This window comes from Podarcis melisellensis (assembly GCF_964234715.1).
Source record: "Podarcis melisellensis genome assembly, chromosome: 10".
Taxonomy (NCBI): Eukaryota; Metazoa; Chordata; class Lepidosauria; order Squamata; family Lacertidae; genus Podarcis; species Podarcis melisellensis.
The window spans coordinates 16,688,312-16,708,812 of NC_138542.1; the positions used below are offsets into that span (position 1 = coordinate 16,688,312).

The window sequence follows — 20,501 nt, forward strand, 5'->3', positions numbered from 1 at the left end:
CGGCGTTTCCGTACGCTGCTCTGGTTCGCCAGAAGCGGCTTAGTCATGCTGGCCACATGACCCGGAAGCTGTACGCCGGCTCCCTCGTCCAATAAAGGTCATAACTGGACCTAATGGTTAGGGTTCCCTTTACCTTTACCTTACTATTCTTGCTTTTAAGAACCAAGGGCAGAATGCTCATGCTGTCCTTAGCTTTCAATGCAGTCAAACCTTAGCTGTCAAATGTAATCCGTTCCGGAAGACCGTTCGACAACTGAGGCGCGGCTTCCGATTGGTTGCAAGAACTTCTTGCACTCAAGCAGAAGCTTTGTCAGATGTTCAGGTTCCGAAAAAGGTTTGAAAACCGGAGAATTTACTTCTGGGCTTTTGGCATTTGGGAGCTGAAATGTTTGGCAACGGAGCCGTTTGAGAACCAGAGTTTGACTGTAGTGTATGCATTTCTAAACAGCTAGTGCAAGACCATGTGTCTAGTAAAAGGTAAAGAGACCCCTGACCATTAGGTCCAGCCGTGGCCGACTCTGGGGTTGAGGCGCTCACCTCGCTTTATTGGCCAAGGGAGCCGGCGTACAGCTTCTGGGTCATGTGGCCAGCATGACTAAGCCGCTTCAGGTGAACCAGAGCAGCACATGGAAACGCCGTTTACCTTCCCGCTGGAGCAGTATCTATTTATTTAATTGCACTTTGACATGCTTTTGAACTGCTAGGTTGGCAGGAGCAGGGACCAAGCAATAGTGATAAACTCTTTCCAGGGTGAGATGCCAATCATTTGGTAACAACAGAAGGAGAGGACTACTGTCCTTGTGTCCTGTTTCTGGGTTTCCCATAGGCATCTGACAACTATGGGAGCAGGATGTTGGACTAGATAGGAAGGCCTCTTCGTATCTTCTCTTGTGACTTATCCAGGAAGAAGCAGCAACAAGCGCCAGACCAACAGCAAATTAAAAATATGGCACTGAGCGTTATTAAAAGGAGGAATACTGCTATCATGTTTTTTTGAAGTTTTCTCCTCACAGCACTTTTAAGCTCACGAAATTAAGAGAGAGGAATATTTAGGGCATAGTCCTTATCTGCTTTTAAAATAGATTAAAATTGTGAGGGATAATTATGTCAATACCCTGTACAGTGGTGCCTCGCAAGACGAAATTAATTCGTTCCGCAAGTCTCTTCGTCTTGCGAGTTTTTCGTCTTGCGATGCACGGTTTTCCATAGGAATGCATTGAAAATCAATTAATGCGTTCCTATGGAAAAAGCCTTCCCCCGACCTCTTCTGGCGGGCGGCATTTTAAAATCGCCCGGGACAGCGGAGGACTTCTCCGCTGTCCGGGGCGATTTAAAAGCCCCTGGGAAGGCAGGCAGGGGGGACAAAGGCTTTCCCGCCCGGCCGCCCGGCTTCGGGACATCGTTCCGATGCCGGGCGGCTGGGGGAGGCTTTCCTGCCCCACCGCCCGGCATCGGGACGATGCCCCGATGCCGGGCGGCTGGGGGAGGCGTTCCTGCCCCACCGCCCGGCATCGGGACGATGCCCCGATGCCGGGCGGCTGGGGGAGGCTTTCCTGCCCCACCGCCCGGCATCGGGACGATGCCCCGAAGCCGGGCGGGGGGGGGGGAGGCTTTCCCGCCCGGCCGCCCGGCTTCGGGACATCGTTCCGATGCCGGGCGGCTGGGGGAGGCTTTCCTGCCCCACCGCCCGGCATCGGGACGATGCCCCGAAGCCGGGCGGCTGGGGGAGGCGTTCCTGCCCCACCGCCCGGCATCGGGACGATGCCCCGAAGCCGGGCGGGGGGGGGAGGCTTTCCCGCCCGGCCGCCCGGCTTCGGGACATCGTTCCGATGCCGGGCGGCTGGGGGAGGCTTTCCTGCCCCACCGCCCAGCATCGGGACGATGCCCCGAAGCCGGGCGGCTGGGGGAGGCGTTCCTGCCCCACCGCCCGGCATCGGGACGATGCCCCGAAGCCGGGCGGGGGGGGGGAGGCTTTCCCGCCCGGCCGCCCGGCTTCGGGACATCGTTCCGATGCCGGGCGGCTGGGGGAGGCGTTCCTGCCCCACCGCCCGGCATCGGGACGATGCCCCGAAGCCGGGCGGGGGGGGAGGCTTTCCCGCCCGGCCGCCCGGCTTCGGGACATCGTTCCGATGCCGGGCGGCTGGGGGAGGCTTTCCTGCCCCACCGCCCGGCATCGGGACGATGCCCCGAAGCCGGGCGGCTGGGGGAGGCGTTCCTGCCCCACCGCCCGGCATCGGGACGATGCCCCGAAGCCGGGCGGGGGGGGAGGCTTTCCCGCCCGGCCGCCCGGCTTCGGGACATCGTTCCGATGCCGGGCGGCTGGGGGAGGCTTTCCTGCCCCACCGCCCGGCATCGGGACGATGCCCCGAAGCCGGGCGGCTGGGGGAGGCGTTCCTGCCCCACCGCCCGGCATCGGGACGATGCCCTGATGCCGGGCGGCTGGGGGAGGCTTTCCTGCCCCACCGCCCGGCATCGGGACGATGCCCCGAAGCCGGGCGGGGGGGGAGGCTTTCCCGCCCGGCCGCCCGGCTTCGGGACATCGTTCCGATGCCGGGCGGCTGGGGGAGGCTTTCCTGCCCCACCGCCCGGCATCGGGACGATGCCCCGAAGCCGGGCGGCTGGGGGAGGCGTTCCTGCCCCACCGCCCGGCATCGGGACGATGCCCCGAAGCCGGGCGGGGGGGGGGAGGCTTTCCCGCCCGGCCGCCCGGCTTCGGGACATCGTTCCGATGCCGGGCGGCTGGGGGAGGCTTTCCTGCCCCACCGCCCGGCATCGGGACGATGCCCCGAAGCCGGGCGGCTGGGGGAGGCGTTCCTGCCCCACCGCCCGGCATCGGGACGATGCCCCGATGCCGGGCGGCTGGGGGAGGCGTTCCTGCCCCACCGCCCGGCATCGGGACGATGCCCCGAAGCCGGGCGGGGGGGGAGGCTTTCCCGCCCGGCCGCCCGGCTTCGGGACATCGTTCCGATGCCGGGCGGCTGGGGGAGGCTTTCCTGCCCCACCGCCCGGCATCGGGACGATGCCCCGAAGCCGGGCGGGGGGGGGAGGCTTTCCCGCCCGGCCGCCCGGCTTCGGGACATCGTTCCGATGCCGGGCGGCTGGGGGAGGCGTTCCTGCCCCACCGCCCGGCATCGGGACGATGCCCCGAAGCCGGGCGGGGGGGGGGAGGCTTTCCCGCCCGGCCGCCCGGCTTCGGGACATCGTTCCGATGCCGGGCGGCTGGGGGAGGCTTTCCTGCCCCACCGCCCGGCATCGGGACGATGCCCCGAAGCCGGGCGGCTGGGGGAGGCGTTCCTGCCCCACCGCCCGGCATCGGGATGATGCCCCGAAGCCGGGCGGGGGGGGAGGCTTTCCCGCCCGGCCGCCCGGCTTCGGGACATCGTTCCGATGCCGGGCGGCTGGGGGAGGCTTTCCTGCCCCACCGCCCGGCATCGGGACGATGCCCCGAAGCCGGGCGGGGGGGGGGAGGCTTTCCCGCCCGGCCGCCCGGCTTCGGGACATCGTTCCGATGCCGGGCGGCTGGGGGAGGCTTTCCTGCCCCACCGCCCGGCATCGGGACGATGCCCCGAAGCCGGGCGGCTGGGGGAGGCGTTCCTGCCCCACCGCCCGGCATCGGGATGATGCCCCGAAGCCGGGCGGGGGGGGGGAGGCTTTCCCGCCCGGCCGCCCGGCTTCGGGACATCGTTCCGATGCCGGGCGGCTGGGGGAGGCGTTCCTGCCCCACCGCCCGGCATCGGGACGATGCCCCGAAGCCGGGCGGCTGGGGGAGGCGTTCCTGCCCCACCGCCCGGCATCGGGATGATGCCCCGAAGCCGGGCGGGGGGGAGGCTTCAAAAGCCGTCCGGGGGCTTTTAAATCGCCCCGGACAGTCCCGGGGCGATTTAAAAGCCCCCGGTTAGGCAGGCAGGGGGGGCAAAAGTCTTTGCCCCCCCTGCCTGCCTTCAAAAGCCGTCCGGGATAGCGGGAAGCGCTTCCCTGCTATCCCGGACCGCTTTTAAAATGCTGGCGGTGGGGAGCAAAGCCTTTCGCCCCCGCCGGCCTTCCTGGACCTCTTCTGAAGTCCGGAGGGGGGGGAAGGCTTTGCTCCCCACCGCCAGCATTTAAAAAAAGGTCCCCGAGATTTCCCTATGGGCTTTCGTCTTGCGATGCAAGCCCATAGGGAAAATCGTCTAGCGAAGCGTCGCAAAAACCGAAAAACCCTTTCGTCTTGCGGGTTTTTCGTCTTGCGAGGCATTCGTCTAGCGGGGCACCACTGTATCTGATTACCAGCTGTCCACTTCTCGAAACAATGACAACTAGACAGATATTAGTCTGACTCAGAATGGCCATACTTAGATTCTCAAGTATATGAACAGGAAGTCTGAGAACATGGATGTTGTTTTTGTGTGTGAACCAAAGTCATTGAGACTTAACTGTACAAGTATTCACATTACAGGAACACGGGTGGCGCTGTGGGTTAAACCACAGAGCCTAGGACTTGCTGATCAGAAGGTCAGCAGTTCGAATCCCTGCAACGGGGTGAGCTCCCGTTGCTCGGTCCCTGCTCCGCCAACCTAGCAGGTTAAAAGCACGTCAAAGTGCAAGTAGATAAATAGGTACCGCTCCGGCGGGAAGGTTAATGGTGTTTCCATGTGCTGCTCTGCTTCGCCAGAAGCGGCTTAGTCATGCTGGCCACATGACCTGGAAGCTGTACACCGGCTCCCTTGGCCAATAAAGCGAGATGAGCGCCACAACCCCAGAGTCGGCCACAACTGGACCTAATGGTCAGGGGTCCCTTTATCTTTACCTTTTATTCACCTTACACATTATGCTGCTCGTGTATATTTCATCAAGGGCTCTGTTCTTCTATATGAACAGCAACTCATTTTTAAGTTTAGCAGCTCTAGAAAGTGGGCCAGTAAGCTATTAAATGCACATAAGTAACCAGCTGCAAACGGAAAATATGTTGTTACTTTTGTGTGTCTCGAAGAACCCAAAGGCACACCTAATCCTGTTCACAGTGGCCAACCTACTTCCCACAGGCATTACTGTGACAGACGAACAGAGCCAAACTATAGCTAATGGTTTACTGTGAGCACACAGATGGCTCTTGCTTCACTGCTCCCCCAGCAGTAGCAAAAAAAATCCCTGGCTTAGTATTACATCCAAACCGAGGATCATGGTTTGCCGTGTTCCAAAAAACCCAACCATGTTCAGACAAGGTTGGCTCTTGACTAACCAAGTATGGTTGGTTTGTAGAGAAACAAACTATAACTCCCAGGTTAGATGCAGAAATAAGGCAGGGATCGTTGTTTGCTCTAGGGGTAGGGGAACATACACAGAATTCTATGGTTTACCATGATGTGCAGCTGGGCCACTGTAATCCTGAATTTCAGTAATCCTGAATTTCAGCACTAAATGTGCGCTGTCTGTCCTCAGCACAGCACAGGGAAAAGCACAGCTGCATGAACAGGGAAGACTGTTTGCTTAACTCTCTCCAGCTTTCATACAATTTATTATGACACTAAGCAAGTGACTAGGCAACTGAACTGCAGTTGAGGGCACAATGGTGTCATTTTAATCAGTTTCGCCCAAACAAGGCATTTGCTACTGTATACAAACCAGAAAGTTAGTCTAGAGCCGAAACACCAGGAGCTATGCTCTGCAGCCTTCAGAATTTTTATCACCAATCATCCTGACACCAATGCAGAAAATGCTCATGAACATCTAACACCCCAGAATGTCACAGTGTGGCCAAAGACACTAAGCGAGGTGGACATTAAATATATTGTCTGCATTCTGAACACATCCACCCTCCTGTTCTTATAAAGGTTTGTAACTCCTCCACTTTTCAATTGAGAAGGGTACCCTTGAACACATTGCAACCACCCAGCGATATACTTAGCAAACTGGTCCTTAAGCAGATCAAAATCAGGGAATAGAAAACAAGCTATTCAGTAGTGAATAACACCTCCCAAGAATACTGCAATGATTACTTAGGTTGCCAAGAAGCTTTTCGCATTCGCCCAGGTTTAATGAGACTTAAAGCTAAAGTGTTTCTAATGTCCTGACATAAGCTTGTTCTCCAATGCCATCAATTTCAAACATGACTTTGATTTTAGTCCTTACAGAGTAAACCAAGTTGGGTTTTCTTTTCAATTTGTTGTATTCTTCTTCTTCTTCCAATGTGATATTCCCTTTTCCTTATGTTACAAGGCTCACACTTCATTGGATTGCAAGAAAGCAACTTTTGCATGCAAGCAACAGTATTTAGTTGGTCTTTTATGCTCTCACCATTGTGAAAGGTCTTCTTAACAGAAAGAAGTGAACAGCGCATAGCCTTGCTTTAATGTCCTATTATTCTAAACGCTATTTCAGTCATTAGCCATCATTAAGTACAATTATAACAGCTGTAATCAACAGCACAAGAATAGAAGAGCACAGAGACATGTTTGTCAGAAGAACAATGATTACATTAATCACACTTGACGTTGATTTTTGTCTTGAAATATTTCAACTGTTTTAGAGTCGGAAGGTGAATTGTGAAGCTTCCAGATGACAGAACTAGGTTCTTCCCACATGAATGAACTAACAGCATGATTGTGCTCTAATCCTGAATGATACTTTCAAAAGGTAGTGCAGTTCATTGGTGCAGCTTTGAGTACTAAATATAAATTTCATGCGTTCTTATAGCACATTATACAAATACCATTTGCCAACCTGACTAACCGATACATTATTAAACTAGCCAGTCTTAACATATTTCACAACTGCATTGAAGTTATGTTACAAATACAATTAGTAGATCCAATCTTAAAAAAATACCTTTTCATTAAAGTGGATTATTTAATCTATCTCAGGAAAATTAGACTTATGAAAATAACCAAAAATATCTCAACTTTTTGGAATGGTTACAATTCTTCAATATCTGTGCCTTTTGAGGAAAGGGGGGGGGAAGGAGTGGAAGACTAAAGAGAATACTGTTCTGAGTTGGAGTGGTGGGTTAAGTTGTTATGATGCCGAAGCCCTTTCTAACGCCTGGATCCAGCAAGGGTTAAAACCTAATGGAGGATCCCATTGGCTGTATTGGTCACTAGTATAAGAAAAGAAGTTGCACTGTGCCAGAGAGCAAATGGGTGGGCCCTTTCCCTCACTTGGCTGGTAGTGAAAAAGACAAAAGTGCGGTGTGTGAGCTGGACTGGAAGTGGCTGCAGGCAGAAGCCTGAGAGTGAGAGCCATTCTTGATTTCTGCTTGAATCAAAGACTGTGGCTATGGGAGAAGCAAGACCTTCTGCAGTGTTAATGCTGTGAGCTCCTCCATCATAGGCTCAGGTTGCATTTATGTGTAAATAAACCATATATCATTAAGACACCACAGTCTCCGCTGTCCCTCATGCCAAGGAAACCAAACCCTGGGTAAATAAGCACCTGGAAACCCTGGAATCTCGAACCGCTCAGAGATTGGGATGGCATGCAACAATACATATTGAGAGGGGCCATATTCTTAAACCCCCCTAAAACTGAGAGGTATTATACATTGCTGCAATTGATGTAAGACCGAACTTCTACTGGCACCAAATTAGAAACTTTTATAAACACTGATGTGGACATATTTTAAAAAAGCACTAATGGTGTGAAAAGAGTGTGACACTCATTAACAAACAGCCCATTACTTCTGACAACTGTGACTAGATTTGTATGAACCCAAGTGATAATTCCACCTTCTCAAGCACAGTTTAAGTCAGTCATTCTGACAGCTATGCAGTTTGATGCATCACATGAAAATACTAAAAAGGAGTGAAATTTCAGCAGGTCAATGGGACACGGATGACACAAAATAGTATGTAATCTTTCACATTGTTATGAGTTGGTATTTGCTTTTCAAGAGGTATCTGAATGAAAAGAAGTGTGTGTGTGTGTGTGTTATAACCATAAATCACAAGTTTTGGGTTGGTGGGACATATTAAAGGAGCATGAAGGGATATGGCACATTAGAAGGTAGCATCAGAGATGGCTACTTTGTGAATGCACACACTGGCTGCCTTTTGGCTCATTGAAATTCAGTGAGTAGCATGTTCTTGAATTTACCACTATCTATTTCCTTTAGCCTTTCTCCCTACTATCACTTTCTATGCCCCTCTACCTGGGAATAAAAAATGGGAATAAAATGGTTCATGAACAACAGTCTGTACAACAGAAAACTCTTTAAAAGTATTTTGTTCAGTTTATACGACAGAAGGAAATGGGCTCGCTTCTTAATTTCTGCAAAAGAGCATTTGAGGGTGTTCAGAATTTGCAAGGATTACTTGTTGATAGGAAGTCACCAATTACAAACCCAGTTAACCATACTGGAGTCAAATAGGATACTTCCCTTATATGGTTTCCAAATTCAGAATGAGTTTCTAGAGTTAGAAACTGAGGACAGAGATTGTTTCAATTCCTTGCCAGCCACCTCCATATTAACTGGGAGTGGGGTAGCCAATAGCACAAAATATTTCAGAAAATTTTACCAGACATAGAAATATATTCTGGTAGATGCCAGCCAAAGTAGTGAAATACGTCATCCTGAATTATGTTTCAGTTAAACTTGTCTCAAAGTATCATTACTGTCACTTCTTTGTCAAACAATAATGGGCTTCTGAGTAACTAAAGCGATTGATTAGTACAGGTACTCTGTTGTCATAGGAACTAATGGCTGGGCATCCTTCTAGATGGGGGCATGTCTTTCTTTTCCCTCTTCTGGCTGGATGTGATGTCATGGAGTAAGAGTGAAGGGCATGGAACACTAGAAACTGGGCTGGACAGATGCAGAGGCTTGGCTTGCTCTCTAGGAGAAAATAAAGCTATGGGTTTGGTACCCCCACCCCAAAAAACGACAAATAGGTGAATGCAATCTGTTTGAGTGATACAGCTGTGAGCCTTCCATCTAATGCTAAGCCTGAACATATGTGTAAAATAAACCTTTGATCACAGAAAACCCTACCAGTCTCCAGAAACCAAAAACCAAGGTAATTGCTGGAACCCCTGAAAGCTGCTCAGAGATCAGGGTGCATGGTGCAATATTTACTGTTGCAACATTGTGTCATCTTTAATTATTTTTGCTTTTTGCCACCTCATCAATTTGATGTGCACTAAGTTCCTCCACTGCCAGAGTCAGCATTGGGTCTTGGCACAAGGGTTATTAAGGTTTGTTTTTGTCTTTGCCATTGATGTTCAAAAAGAAAGTGTGATGTGACCTTTAAGTCAGCACTCACAAATGATTCCATCCTACAGCGTTTTTATTTTCTGAGAAAAGGGGGAAATGGAAGCAAAATGAGAGGGTTTTTGACAAGAGGAAACCTCTGGTGCACATTATTATTATAATGACAAAATACCAGTTTGAGGACAAGTGCAACAGTGGCACTTCTTATAAAAGTATATTAAGGTCCTTTTAATATGAAATTAAGCAACACAAAAGCAACTTACCTGCCCCAGGCTGCTTCCATTGTAGACTTCCTATCAACAGGGACACAGGAGGACTCCACAACACTTGACTTGTTTAGTTTGTAGCAAAAGCCACAAATTGGATCCAGCATGCACCCATTACAGTAGCTGAAAGAAATGAAAAATCACAAGAATAAGCCCAACCTTTTCACAGCAAAACATCAATTAGCCAATGGAAGCAATCAGACTGGTCCATAGGGCAAGTTTGTACCTTGGATATCAACAACTTTTGGTAACTCTTGCTAACATTAAAACTGAGAAAGTTTTGCTGCACGGAGAACATCTGCACAATTGCTGAAAATAAAAGGTAAATAAGCTGAACATACAGAAAAAAATCCCGTCAAAATTAAGTAGTACAGATTTTCCCATGGTTTTAATTACATAATTAAGCATGCTGAAAGCTTCCCTTTGAAACAGAAGCAGACAGATAGGGGAAACATCAGCTGGATCAGGAATATTGTTGCTAAATTTTGATGAAGCTGGACTAGCAATATAAATCATGCTAATGATCTAAGTTTAATGGTTTGCCTCCAACTTGTGTTTTGCTTGGAAAGTGTACATCAGCACACTGCTTGTTCATGTTAATAGTTCATTTTTAACTATGGTTTAAACTGGTGGTGGCGAACCTCTGGAATTTTGGGTGAACCACAACCATCTTTCCTGTGCCTGATATCATATGACATCAAGCAACTGACAGATGGGTTGCCCCATACAGCAGTTATAAAGTGGTTTGAGGAGGGATGGCCAACTCTGGATCTGGAGAAACAGAAAAGCCCAGTTTGATGGATAAGTCATCATTGGACAGCAGTGAAATTTTCCTCTCAATAAGTAGACAGATAAGAAAAATATCCCTACAATTACCAATTGCAGACAGGAAGGAATTAAGACACTATTGAATTGAAATTAAGTTTTAGCAATGATAATTAAGGCAGGGTTGATCATCAGTCAAAATAGCATATATTTTGTGTGTTTGTGCACATCTCTACGCACTCACACACTCTTATATAAATCCCTAACTTCAGATGAACAATAAAACCAAACACACATCTTACACCAAACAGCAACAAAATTTACTAGTTTTTTACACAGATCTGACAAAAATAAACTTCAAAGCTACCAATCAATTGAGTATGCTTACTACTTTCCAGAAAGGGATAGATTCCAAGTACTGTTAGCAATTGTGACTTGTCAACTCATTATGTTTAATCAGTGAACATGGCAAATTGCCATGCTGGGAATTATTAGGAGAAGGACTGAAGGATCATAAAAATAAAACTGGCCAATGTAATAATGTTCTTATGTAAATACCTGATCTAGCCTCATATTGAATATTGGGTTAGGTAATACTGGAGAACCAAACGCTGAAGAAAAAGGCAGGCAAAATTATCTAGGGGGTTGGGAGCACTTTCTATATGAGAAAAGGTTAAAAGGTTTGAAGCTTTTTATGTTAGAAAAAAAGACAAGAACCCAACAGAGAGGACGATAAGAGGTTTAATTATGTATGGTGTGGGGAGGGAAATACTCTGTCCTTTTGTTCAATGACTGCAACTATTTCCTGAGTAAATGGTGGGGAGAGGTCTTGCCTTCAGGTTCTCTTGTGAGCTTCTGCTAGGCCACTTTAAACTGGATCCTAGGCTAGATAGGACCTTTGTCTGATTAAGGAGATGTATTATTTTGTTCTTCTAAGGAGACCACGTAAAAATTGGGTAGTTTTATTGTGACAAGTAGGAATCACAGCACTGATTTTATAGGGACCTATGAACAGGACGTGGGTGGCGCTGTGGTCTAAACCACTGAGCCTAGGGCTTGCCGATCAGAAGGTCGGCGGTTCAAATCCCCATGATGGGGTGAGCTCCCGTTGCTCGGTCCATGCTGCTGTCAACCTAGCAGTTCGAAAGCACGCAGTGCAAGTAGATAAATAGGTACCACTATGGCAGGAAGGTAAACGGTGTTTCTGTGCGCTGCTCTGGGTTTCGTCAGAAGTGGCTTAGTCATGCTGGCCACATGACCCGGAAGCTGTACGCCGGCTCCCTCAGCCAATAAAGCGAGATGAGCACCGCAACCCCAGAGTCGTCTGCAACTGGACCTAACGGTTAGGGGTCCCTTTACCTTTACCTTAGTTCAGGTGATGATAAATTCACAATCTTTTATCACAAAACTGGTCCTCTCAAAGTGTGCTTCCACATTGGGCACACACACTATGGAACAACCACACTTTTGTTTACTTAAACTTATGAGACAGTTTTGCTCCCCCCTCCCTAAGCTCAGGAAATCCAACTGTTTATAACTCAGTGCAGTAAACGCACAGTTTCCCAGGTGTACATTGGCTATGACACTGCTATTCTGCTCAGGTATGGCCTGTGTGACTTGCTGTAGCCATTTCCTTCTCAATAGTCCGCCCATCCTGAACTGCAGTGGAGGCCAGCATGATCAAGAATGCAGTAGCGTGGAAAGGCCATTTATACTAAGGTTACCAGACGTACCCGTTTCCCGGGAACAGTCCCCGGATTTACAAATAAGTCCCCATACAAAATCCATTGAAGTTGAAAAGTGTCCCCAGATTCATTGAAAAAAATCTGGTAACCTTAATTTATACACAACTGTCTTAAGGAAAATCTTCCCTCCCCCATGACTGGATACCACTAGAACTACTCTGAAATGTTATGAACTGACCATAGACGCCGACTCCATGGGGCTTGAGGGGGCCCGAGCCCCCTCAAAAATTCGTTTGGGGGGCTCCGCCCCCCCAATAATCTCCGGCGCCCCTCCAGCAGAGCGCCATCGCCGCCCCTCCCCCAGCCCAAAATGCACAGGGAGGGGTGGGCTGCATGCCTCCTGCCCTCCCTCCCGAGCAAAAGCTCCACCCAATTTCCTTTGGAGCTGATTAATAGGCGCAGCACGCTCTCCCCTATTCGCTCACGAGGAGGCGGCGCCACTTTATTTGCATATTCATGAGTTTATTTATTATTCATGAGCTTTCCCGGCCCCCCCCAATATTTTTTATAAGTCCGCGTCCCTGGAACTGACCTAAAGTAGCTGCCTCTCATTATATATAAAGCAAACAGCCAACTGTTTAGTAAAATAAGCAGTCACTACCTATATTATACCATTTTATTTTATTTTAGGTAGCAGACTAACTCAGCATCAACCAAAAGCACAACATTTAATTTAACTGTTTCTACACAATATTGCAACCTGCAAAAATAATTTACCTTACACCTAGTTGCTTATGTAAACAGAGTTGCATAAAAAGAAACACAACAAAAATTTCATCATACTTCCAGGAGTATGAATCAACCTGTCAAAGGAAAAGTTTCAAAATACTTAAAAACCACAATACAACTTATAATTAAGTTTCAAGAAGAGCAGAAGTGCTTCAGATTCAGAACATCTTGTATTCCTTGGTGTACGGAGTATTTATGGAAGTTTCGTTTCTTTTGACAAACGAGAGAGGGATTTCCTTGCAAAAGGCTAAGCTACAAGTAGTAGGTCCACCGCTTTAAAGCTGTCACACATTTCAATAAATGAGGATTCTCACCCAGCAACACACAGCAGGGAAGGAAGAGGAAAATATATTCCAACTACTGCAGAAGATCGGACGTGTTTTCTGGTCAGCCACTTCCTGCAGCGATATAGACAGTGTGCTATGTTGCAAAGCACCCATTTATGCTGGTGCCAGAGACAGGCCCTATGGCTAATTTTCTGTACCCCAATGCAGCACAATTAGTTCTGTCAAAATGGGAATAGAATACATATTTCTATTCGCCTAGGGCTTGCCGATCAGAAGGTTGGCGGTTCGAATCCCCGTGACAGGGTGAGCTCCCGTTGCTCAGTCCCTGCTCCTGCCAACCTAGCAGTTCGAAAGCACGTCAAAGTGCAAGTAGATAAATAGGTACCGTTCCGGCGGGAAGGTAAACGGCGTTTCTGTGTGCTGCTCTGGTTCACCAGAAGCGGCTTAGTCATGCTGGCCACATGACCCGGAAGCTGTACGCCGGCTCCCTTGGCCAATAAAGCGAGATGAGCGCCGCAACCCCAGAGTCGGCCACGACTGGACCTAATGGTCAGGGGTCCCTTTACCCTTTACCTTTAATGTACTTCAGAGACAGGCTAGAACTGTGCACCATATAGCCTTGAAGCCTAGGGCATGAGTGGAGCCGCTGCAGGTGCAGATCTAGTTGATATCAACAAACGTTCAAACAACTGCTACTCTACCTGCCCTATTTAGCATCAATACGCCTGTCCCGTGGTACAAAAAGAAAACGTTGGATTGGCCTGATTCATTCAACCCACCTTTATAGATTAGTTAAACAAGTTATATTTACATCAAATGTTATTTTTAACATTGATATTTTTAGTACCCTTAGATGTGAGCCAAACACACTTTTGTATAATTTAGGTTTTGATAATATGTCTATGACCGTGGAGGGTTTTTTTAGACATGCCTTTTTTAAAAAAAGCAATCGTTGGTATTTGATGTAGTTCTATTAGATATTGCTAAAATTCTCTTGCTTAATCAAGATTGTTGCAGAAGTGTGTTTTGGGTATATGGTTTATCAACCTTTCATTAAGTTGGATATATTGTGGAATGGGGCTGTTTTTCTTTGGTAACTAATAACTGGGTATAAACATGCCTTTCTTTGAACATCTTCCACCACCCTCTCATTTTATATCATCTTTTGCTTACTGCCCAATTGTATCCTTGCTGAATCAGGAAATTAAGGGTTTCTCAGCAATGCATCAACCAATATTTTAGATTTGTAATGTATAAAGTTCTGTATGCTATTAATCTCAGGTATCTTCTGGAATGCTTGATTAAGCTCTATTAAGTAAACAAAATATATTTAAATGCCTCTTCCTTAAACACTAAATTTTCTGTGTGCTTATACAAGGGTATGGGTAATAATCCCCCGACAGGCTGTTGTTATGGAGGAAAGCAAGGTGAAAAATCGGACTGTCAGTCTGCTACATAAAAATCAGGCTTAGATTTGTCCTCTACAGAGAGGGAAATTGTCACAGCTGTAACTCACATTCTTTAGCTGTTAGAACTAGTACTGAAATGCTGCACAGTCTATTCTATTCCAGGGCTATTTCCCATGTACCTAGTTGCAAACTGCATTACAAGACTGAAAGTGGCCTTTGGAAAATGTACTTTAAAAAAATTACCATATTTTTTGCTCTATAAGACTCACTTTTTCCCTCCTAAAAAGTAAGGGGAAATGTGTGTGCATCTTATGGAGCGGATGCAGGCTGCGCAGCTATCACAAAAGCCAGAACAGGAAGAGGGATTGCTGCTTTCACTGCGCAGCGATCCCTCTTGCTGTTCTGGCTTCTGAGAGTCAGAATATTTTTTTTTCTTGTTTTCCTCCTCCAAAAGCTAGATGCGTCTTGTGGTCTGGTGTGTCTTATAGAGCGAAAAATACGGTGGTGCATTATTTATATCCTGCCTTTTTTCCATCATGGAGCCCAAGGTATCATCCACGTGGTTCCCAAGTGACCATACTGAGATCTGCTCAGCTTCTGCATATGCCTTCCTACCATAACCTGGAACCAATATCACAAGGTCTTTTACCTTCTGAGCCCAGCAAAACCACTGCTGGGAGTGCTGCCTGTAGAAACAACCCCCCCCCCCCACTCCAAATGCCAAGGAAGAAAAAGGGGCTTGAGATAATTAAAAAGACAAAATGTGGAGCCCACACAGCCCAGTCTGAAAAAGAAAGCGATAACCTTTGCATAAAAATCTCCTTACTCCTTATATTAGGGTTTGATATCAGGTTTAGCCGAGTGTCTAAATAAGATGGGTATCTTGCCCATGTCAAATACGGCTCATAAGTTACATACAGTGGTACCTCGGGTTACATACGCTTCAGGTTACATACGCTTCAGGTTACAGACTCCGCTAACCCAGAAATAGAGCTTCAGGTTAAGAACTTTGCTTCAGGATGAGAACAGAAATCGTGCTGTGGCGGCGCGGCGGCAGCAGGAGACCCCATTAGCTAAAGTGGTGCTTCAGGTTAAGAACAGTGCTTCAGGTTAAGAACAGTTTCAGGTTAAGTACAGACCTCCAGAACGAATTAAGTACTTAACCCAAGGTACCACTGTATAAAGTGTCCCTTGTGTTGCTGTATTGCATTTTTATTATATAATACAAGGGGGAAGTAGAACAAAATCTTGCTGGGTAGGGTGCTCCTTTTCAGCGTTCCAGATAGAGTACCCTGAAATAAAGCTCTTCCAGGGACAGGGAACCTGTGGCCCTCAAGTTCTTATTAGACTACAAGTTCCATCATCGTTGACCACTGGTCCTGTTGGGAGTTGTAATCCAGCAGCATCTGCAGAGCCATAGGTTTCCCATCCCTGCTCTGCTCTGTTCCCCATTCCAAGTTCCACATCCGACTTCCATAAGCATAGCTGTCAACCGTCCCTTATTTGGCGAGAAATTCCCTTATCCCAGTGCCATTTCCCGCTGCTGTCCCGGATTGATGATGTCCCTCAAATTTCCTGGGTTTCATGCTCGCCTGGCTTGGGAGGGAAGCAGGGGCTCGGGGTCCTCCGCCTTGAGAGAAAGAGAGCACGAGCTGCCGCGTCTGTCCCTTTTCCCCCTCAGGGGCACGTCGTGAGGAAACTGGTGGCGGGCAGGCAGCCCCTCCCTTGCGAGACTTCCGCCGCGCTGCCAGGGGAAACTGGAGGCGGCAGTGGCGGTGGCAGTGGCTGAGGAGGCGGCCTGAGGGAGGAGGAAGAGGAGGGGATGGGGAGGGACGCAGAAGGGCGGCACTTTAGTGGCTACGGCGGCAACCGCCTCATGCCAGGCTTGCGGGCAGCGTGGGCAAGAGTCTCTCTCTCTCCCTCTCTCTCAGGTGGGGAAGGGCCGATGGAAGTCCTCGCGCCAGGACGACGGCAGCCCCGACGTGCTGCTTAGCAGACCCTCCAACCAGTGCAGCATCTTAATGTAGTGATTTCCCCCTCTGCATCCCTTTCATAACTCTATTTTTATAAATCATTTGTCGATCCATAATTCAAATTTTTACTACAAGTTTTCTGTCAATCCTACCAATGTATGTAACTCTATAAAATAGCTTTTCAATTAAATTATAGACTTTCCCCATTCGTTATTAAAGAGGTCCTCTCCCTGGTTTCTAATTCTGCCTGTAAGCTTTGCCATCTCGACGTCGTTCATCAGTTTTGTCTGCCACTCTTCTTTGGTCGGAGTAGTAGACCCTTAGGATCATCTAGTCCAACCCCCTGCAAAACACTGTCAGTCGCAGCCAAAGCAGCATGGCTCCATCAGTATAAGCTCCATGTATGTATAAGCTAAGCCAAAATCCCTTATTTTGGCTGCTGATCCCTTATTTTTGAGGCTGCCGATACCTTATTTTCAAATCTGTAAGTTAACAGCTATGCTTAAGGAAAGTAGAAATGTTAACAGAGAAATTGCCGTAGCACTACATTGAATTCCTTCCCTAGTTTGAATGTATCATTGTTCACTTTTGCTGCTCCTAGATTTCTGTTTGCTTTGTTCTTAAGTGTTAGTTGTATTTTATTGCTTTCAGAGATTGCTTTTTCATCTGTCGTGTTTTATATGATAATTTATTTCATTTATGAATAGCTTCCCATGAGGCATCCCAGAGCAATTTGTAATGTAAGGACATAAAAAAACAAAACAGTTGGATATATTAAAAAGTTGTAGAAAACTGAATATAAAAATAATTTTATAAAACAATTATAAATATAAAAGCAGTTTAAAACAACAGCACATAAAGTCAATGTCATTCAAAGACAGATATCAACAGGGATAAATATTTTAGGGGGGAAAGGTTTTTTATTATTATTATATGGTTTTGATAGTGAATTATACTGTTCTGGGTATTTTAATGGAACAACATACATATAGTATTGAAACTGGAATCTTATTACTTGTATGTGGTGGGTTTAAATATAAAATGCATCAGAATTTAAAGATATATGGGAGGAAATCATTTCCCATTGAATTGCAAGATTCCCGATGTTGCAATTCATTCTTTCGTAAGGGAAGCACTATAATTTCTCATACAAACCTTTCCCTTGGTAGGACTGCCAGCGCTTTAAATTTTTCAATGTTTTCCTTATGTTTGTTCTATTATGTCAAGATTACATAAATATACATACCAGATGTGTGATTTGACACTAACTTTTGAGGAAAGTGTTACTATTACTGCTTAGTGTTCTCGGATCTAAAATACAGTGGTACCTCGGGTTAAGTACTTAATTTGTTCCGGAGGTCTGTTCTTAACCTGAAACTGTTCTTAACCTGAAGCACCACTTTAGCTAATGGGGCCTCCCACTGCTGCCAGAGCACAATTTCTGTTCTTATCCTGAAGCAAAGTTCTTAACCTGAAGCACTATTTCTGGGTTAGTGGAGTCTGTAACCTGAAGCGTATGTAACCTGAAGCGTATGTAACCCGAGGTGCCACTGTATCTCAAGGTCAGTGTTTTCCCCCTTATACTATTTATTTTAAACCTTTTGTTTTCCAATGCACATTGGTGATATCAAGCATACCTCATCTAATACTCTAACACTCTCTGTGTCAGGCTGCCTTTGAAAAGTGCTCAGAAACTTCAACTGGCTGCAGCCAGATTTGTTGAGTGGGGCTGGCTATATGGAACTGAACAACTCCTGACTAACAGTTCTCTTCCAGCCACAATTCAAAGTGCTGGTTATATGGCTTAGGTCCAAACTATCTGAAAGTCTGCTTTCTCTCATACAAACCCTGCTTGGGTTTTGAGATCTTTGTGAGAGGCCCACCACCACAGACACGCTTGGTAGGGACGCCTACCAATTATTATTATTTAATCCCCCCCCCCGTTTTTACCTGTTCTTATTTTATTTGTAATCCACCTTAAGTCTATGTCAGAAAAAGGAGGGGTATAAACCAACCACCATGATCCATTAGCTGCCTGCCTAACCTGTGACAGCTAACCTATCAAAAATTAAGAGTGTGGCATTGCAAAATGTCAACATTCTATTACATACTAAAAAAAAAAAATACTCCTTTCTTCATGTTGAGGCTGACCTAAAAATAAAATTAATTTCATATTTCATATTTTATTACTAACATGACAGATGTCTGGACTCTTTGTGTTGAGAGATGCTACCCTCCAGGGTTTGAAATTAAATTAGGAGATTTAATAGAGAGAGAAACATGCTAAAGAAAGGTTAAATGATAGTACCCAGGAACAGCTTTTATTGCTTAGCCAATTTCAGGATTTATTATAAGGTCATTCTTCAGCTCTACAGCATGAGCTTTCCAATAGAATTTTAATTACATTTTGATTAGAGCAGTGGAAAATGGTTGGAACAGGCACATGTGCTTCATTCTGGGATTCGGTTCTTCGGAGCTTTTCATGGAAACCACCAGAACCTCTATTTTTCAGCTACATGGGGCTTGTATTTTATATTGTAACAAAACATAGAAGTGTTTTAAAGGGCAGTAACTGGAGTAAAGTGTGGCTTTTAAATTCCCAGGGCACTTAAATGCTGGTACAGATTAGACCATGGATGAGCAGACCAATGGAATACAGACCAGTTTTTAATGGAGCACTGCTGGTTGCTACATTAAAGAATATAAGAACACCCCTGCTCAGTCAAGTCAAGTGTTCATTTTGTCCAACGTCCTGTTTGCAGAATTGCCAATCAGATGCGTACAGGAAATCCAAAAGGGCAATGGTACACTCCATACCTCTAATTCTCTCTTTTTTTTAAAAAAAGTGTTTATTAATTTTCCAATAAAAACAACCAATTAACATATCAAATCAAATCCAATAAAAATAAAAAATAAAATAAAAAAGGTCCAATTGTCTTCCAAATTGTAATAATTTTGTTTTGACTTCCCACGGTCTGAATTTCGAAGCGCATTCAACATCATAGTCCTGCCTCTCATCATCCTCAATGTTATTCATAATTCCATGTCCAATTTTTCTCCTCCACATTTTGACTCTGGTTCTACGATCCTCATTCATGTCAGAAAACAGATACTTTTTTTTTCTATGGAGTGCAGATTTGTCCGTATATTGTACTCCTTCAGCTGTTTTTTCATCGCACCGCGTCATTTAATTGTATCCAATTTCAAAGTTTTGTCCAGCTCTTTGAGAGTTGTTATTTTGGCAGCTCCCAGATCGTTAATCTTTCCTGTCCAGGTGTTATCAAAGAAACAGAGAGAAATTTCCTTCTGTAACCTCCTTGTTGATTTATCTTAAACAGACTGTTTGCAATGTAGCCATATATCAGACAGTTAGCAATTGGCCTTTGGAATCCTCCCAGTCCCCCCTCCGGGCCCTAGAGGGGGGCTGCCAGACATCCATTTAGCCCTCTCGCTCGCTCGTAATCAAAAAAACATCTTTTTGCAAACAGTTGTATATGTAATATTGTTTCCAGTCTTTATAACCAACCATCAGTTAGCTCCTGTTTCTCTTAATCAGGGAAGTATTTCAGATATTCAATAAAGATGTAGTGGGTAGAAGCCATTTTGACCTTTGTCCTTTGTTTTCGTCTTTAACAGACATTTCCGGTCTTAGAAGAGAAGTGGCTGCGAGTAGATCCCAATTATATATGAAGGTCCATCTGAACTCACTTTCTGAAGAGCAATTTAAGTTCTTAATGAGGCTTGGCATGCATTACGGATTGTTGATGTTAAGGATAAAAGAATGTTTTTTTACATACCAAGCCCCTCCACATTCCAAACGTCGTGATGAGGATCTTTTTCCAAATCTTTATATTTTCCCAAACAGATGCGTCCGGCTATGGGGTGGCGTCGCAGGAGTGTCAGCCGTCCCTAACTCCGGCCCCTGCCGTCTGCCACATCGGCAATCTGGGGCAGACCGCGGGTCGTTGAGACAGTCCTCCCCTGCCCTGGGGAGGCTGCCAGCGCTAATTACCCCCATATCAGCCCCGAATTATCGGAACAGATGAGGTCTGATCGTGTGGGATCAGCCATTTTCAGAGGCATACCACCTCCAACTGTGGACACAGGACACAACTATTGTGGCTAAGTAGCCCTATCAACCTAATC

The 20,501-nt window shown here is 46.6% G+C and overlaps 1 protein-coding gene across 2 annotated transcripts in view; it reads right to left on the reverse strand.

The window, feature by feature from the left end:
* SLC2A13 (solute carrier family 2 member 13) overlaps positions 1–20,501 on the reverse strand; it is a 99,519-nt gene that overhangs the window by 13,951 nt on the left and 65,067 nt on the right. For both annotated transcript variants that reach the window (XR_014172619.1, XM_081929141.1), the window contains exon 7: positions 9,445–9,570. Coding sequence is in view for 1 of the 2 variants with exons in the window: in XM_081929141.1 (XP_081785267.1) it covers positions 9,445–9,570 (126 nt within the window). In the remaining variant the exon portion in view is untranslated. The remainder of the gene's footprint in view (positions 1–9,444; positions 9,571–20,501) is intronic.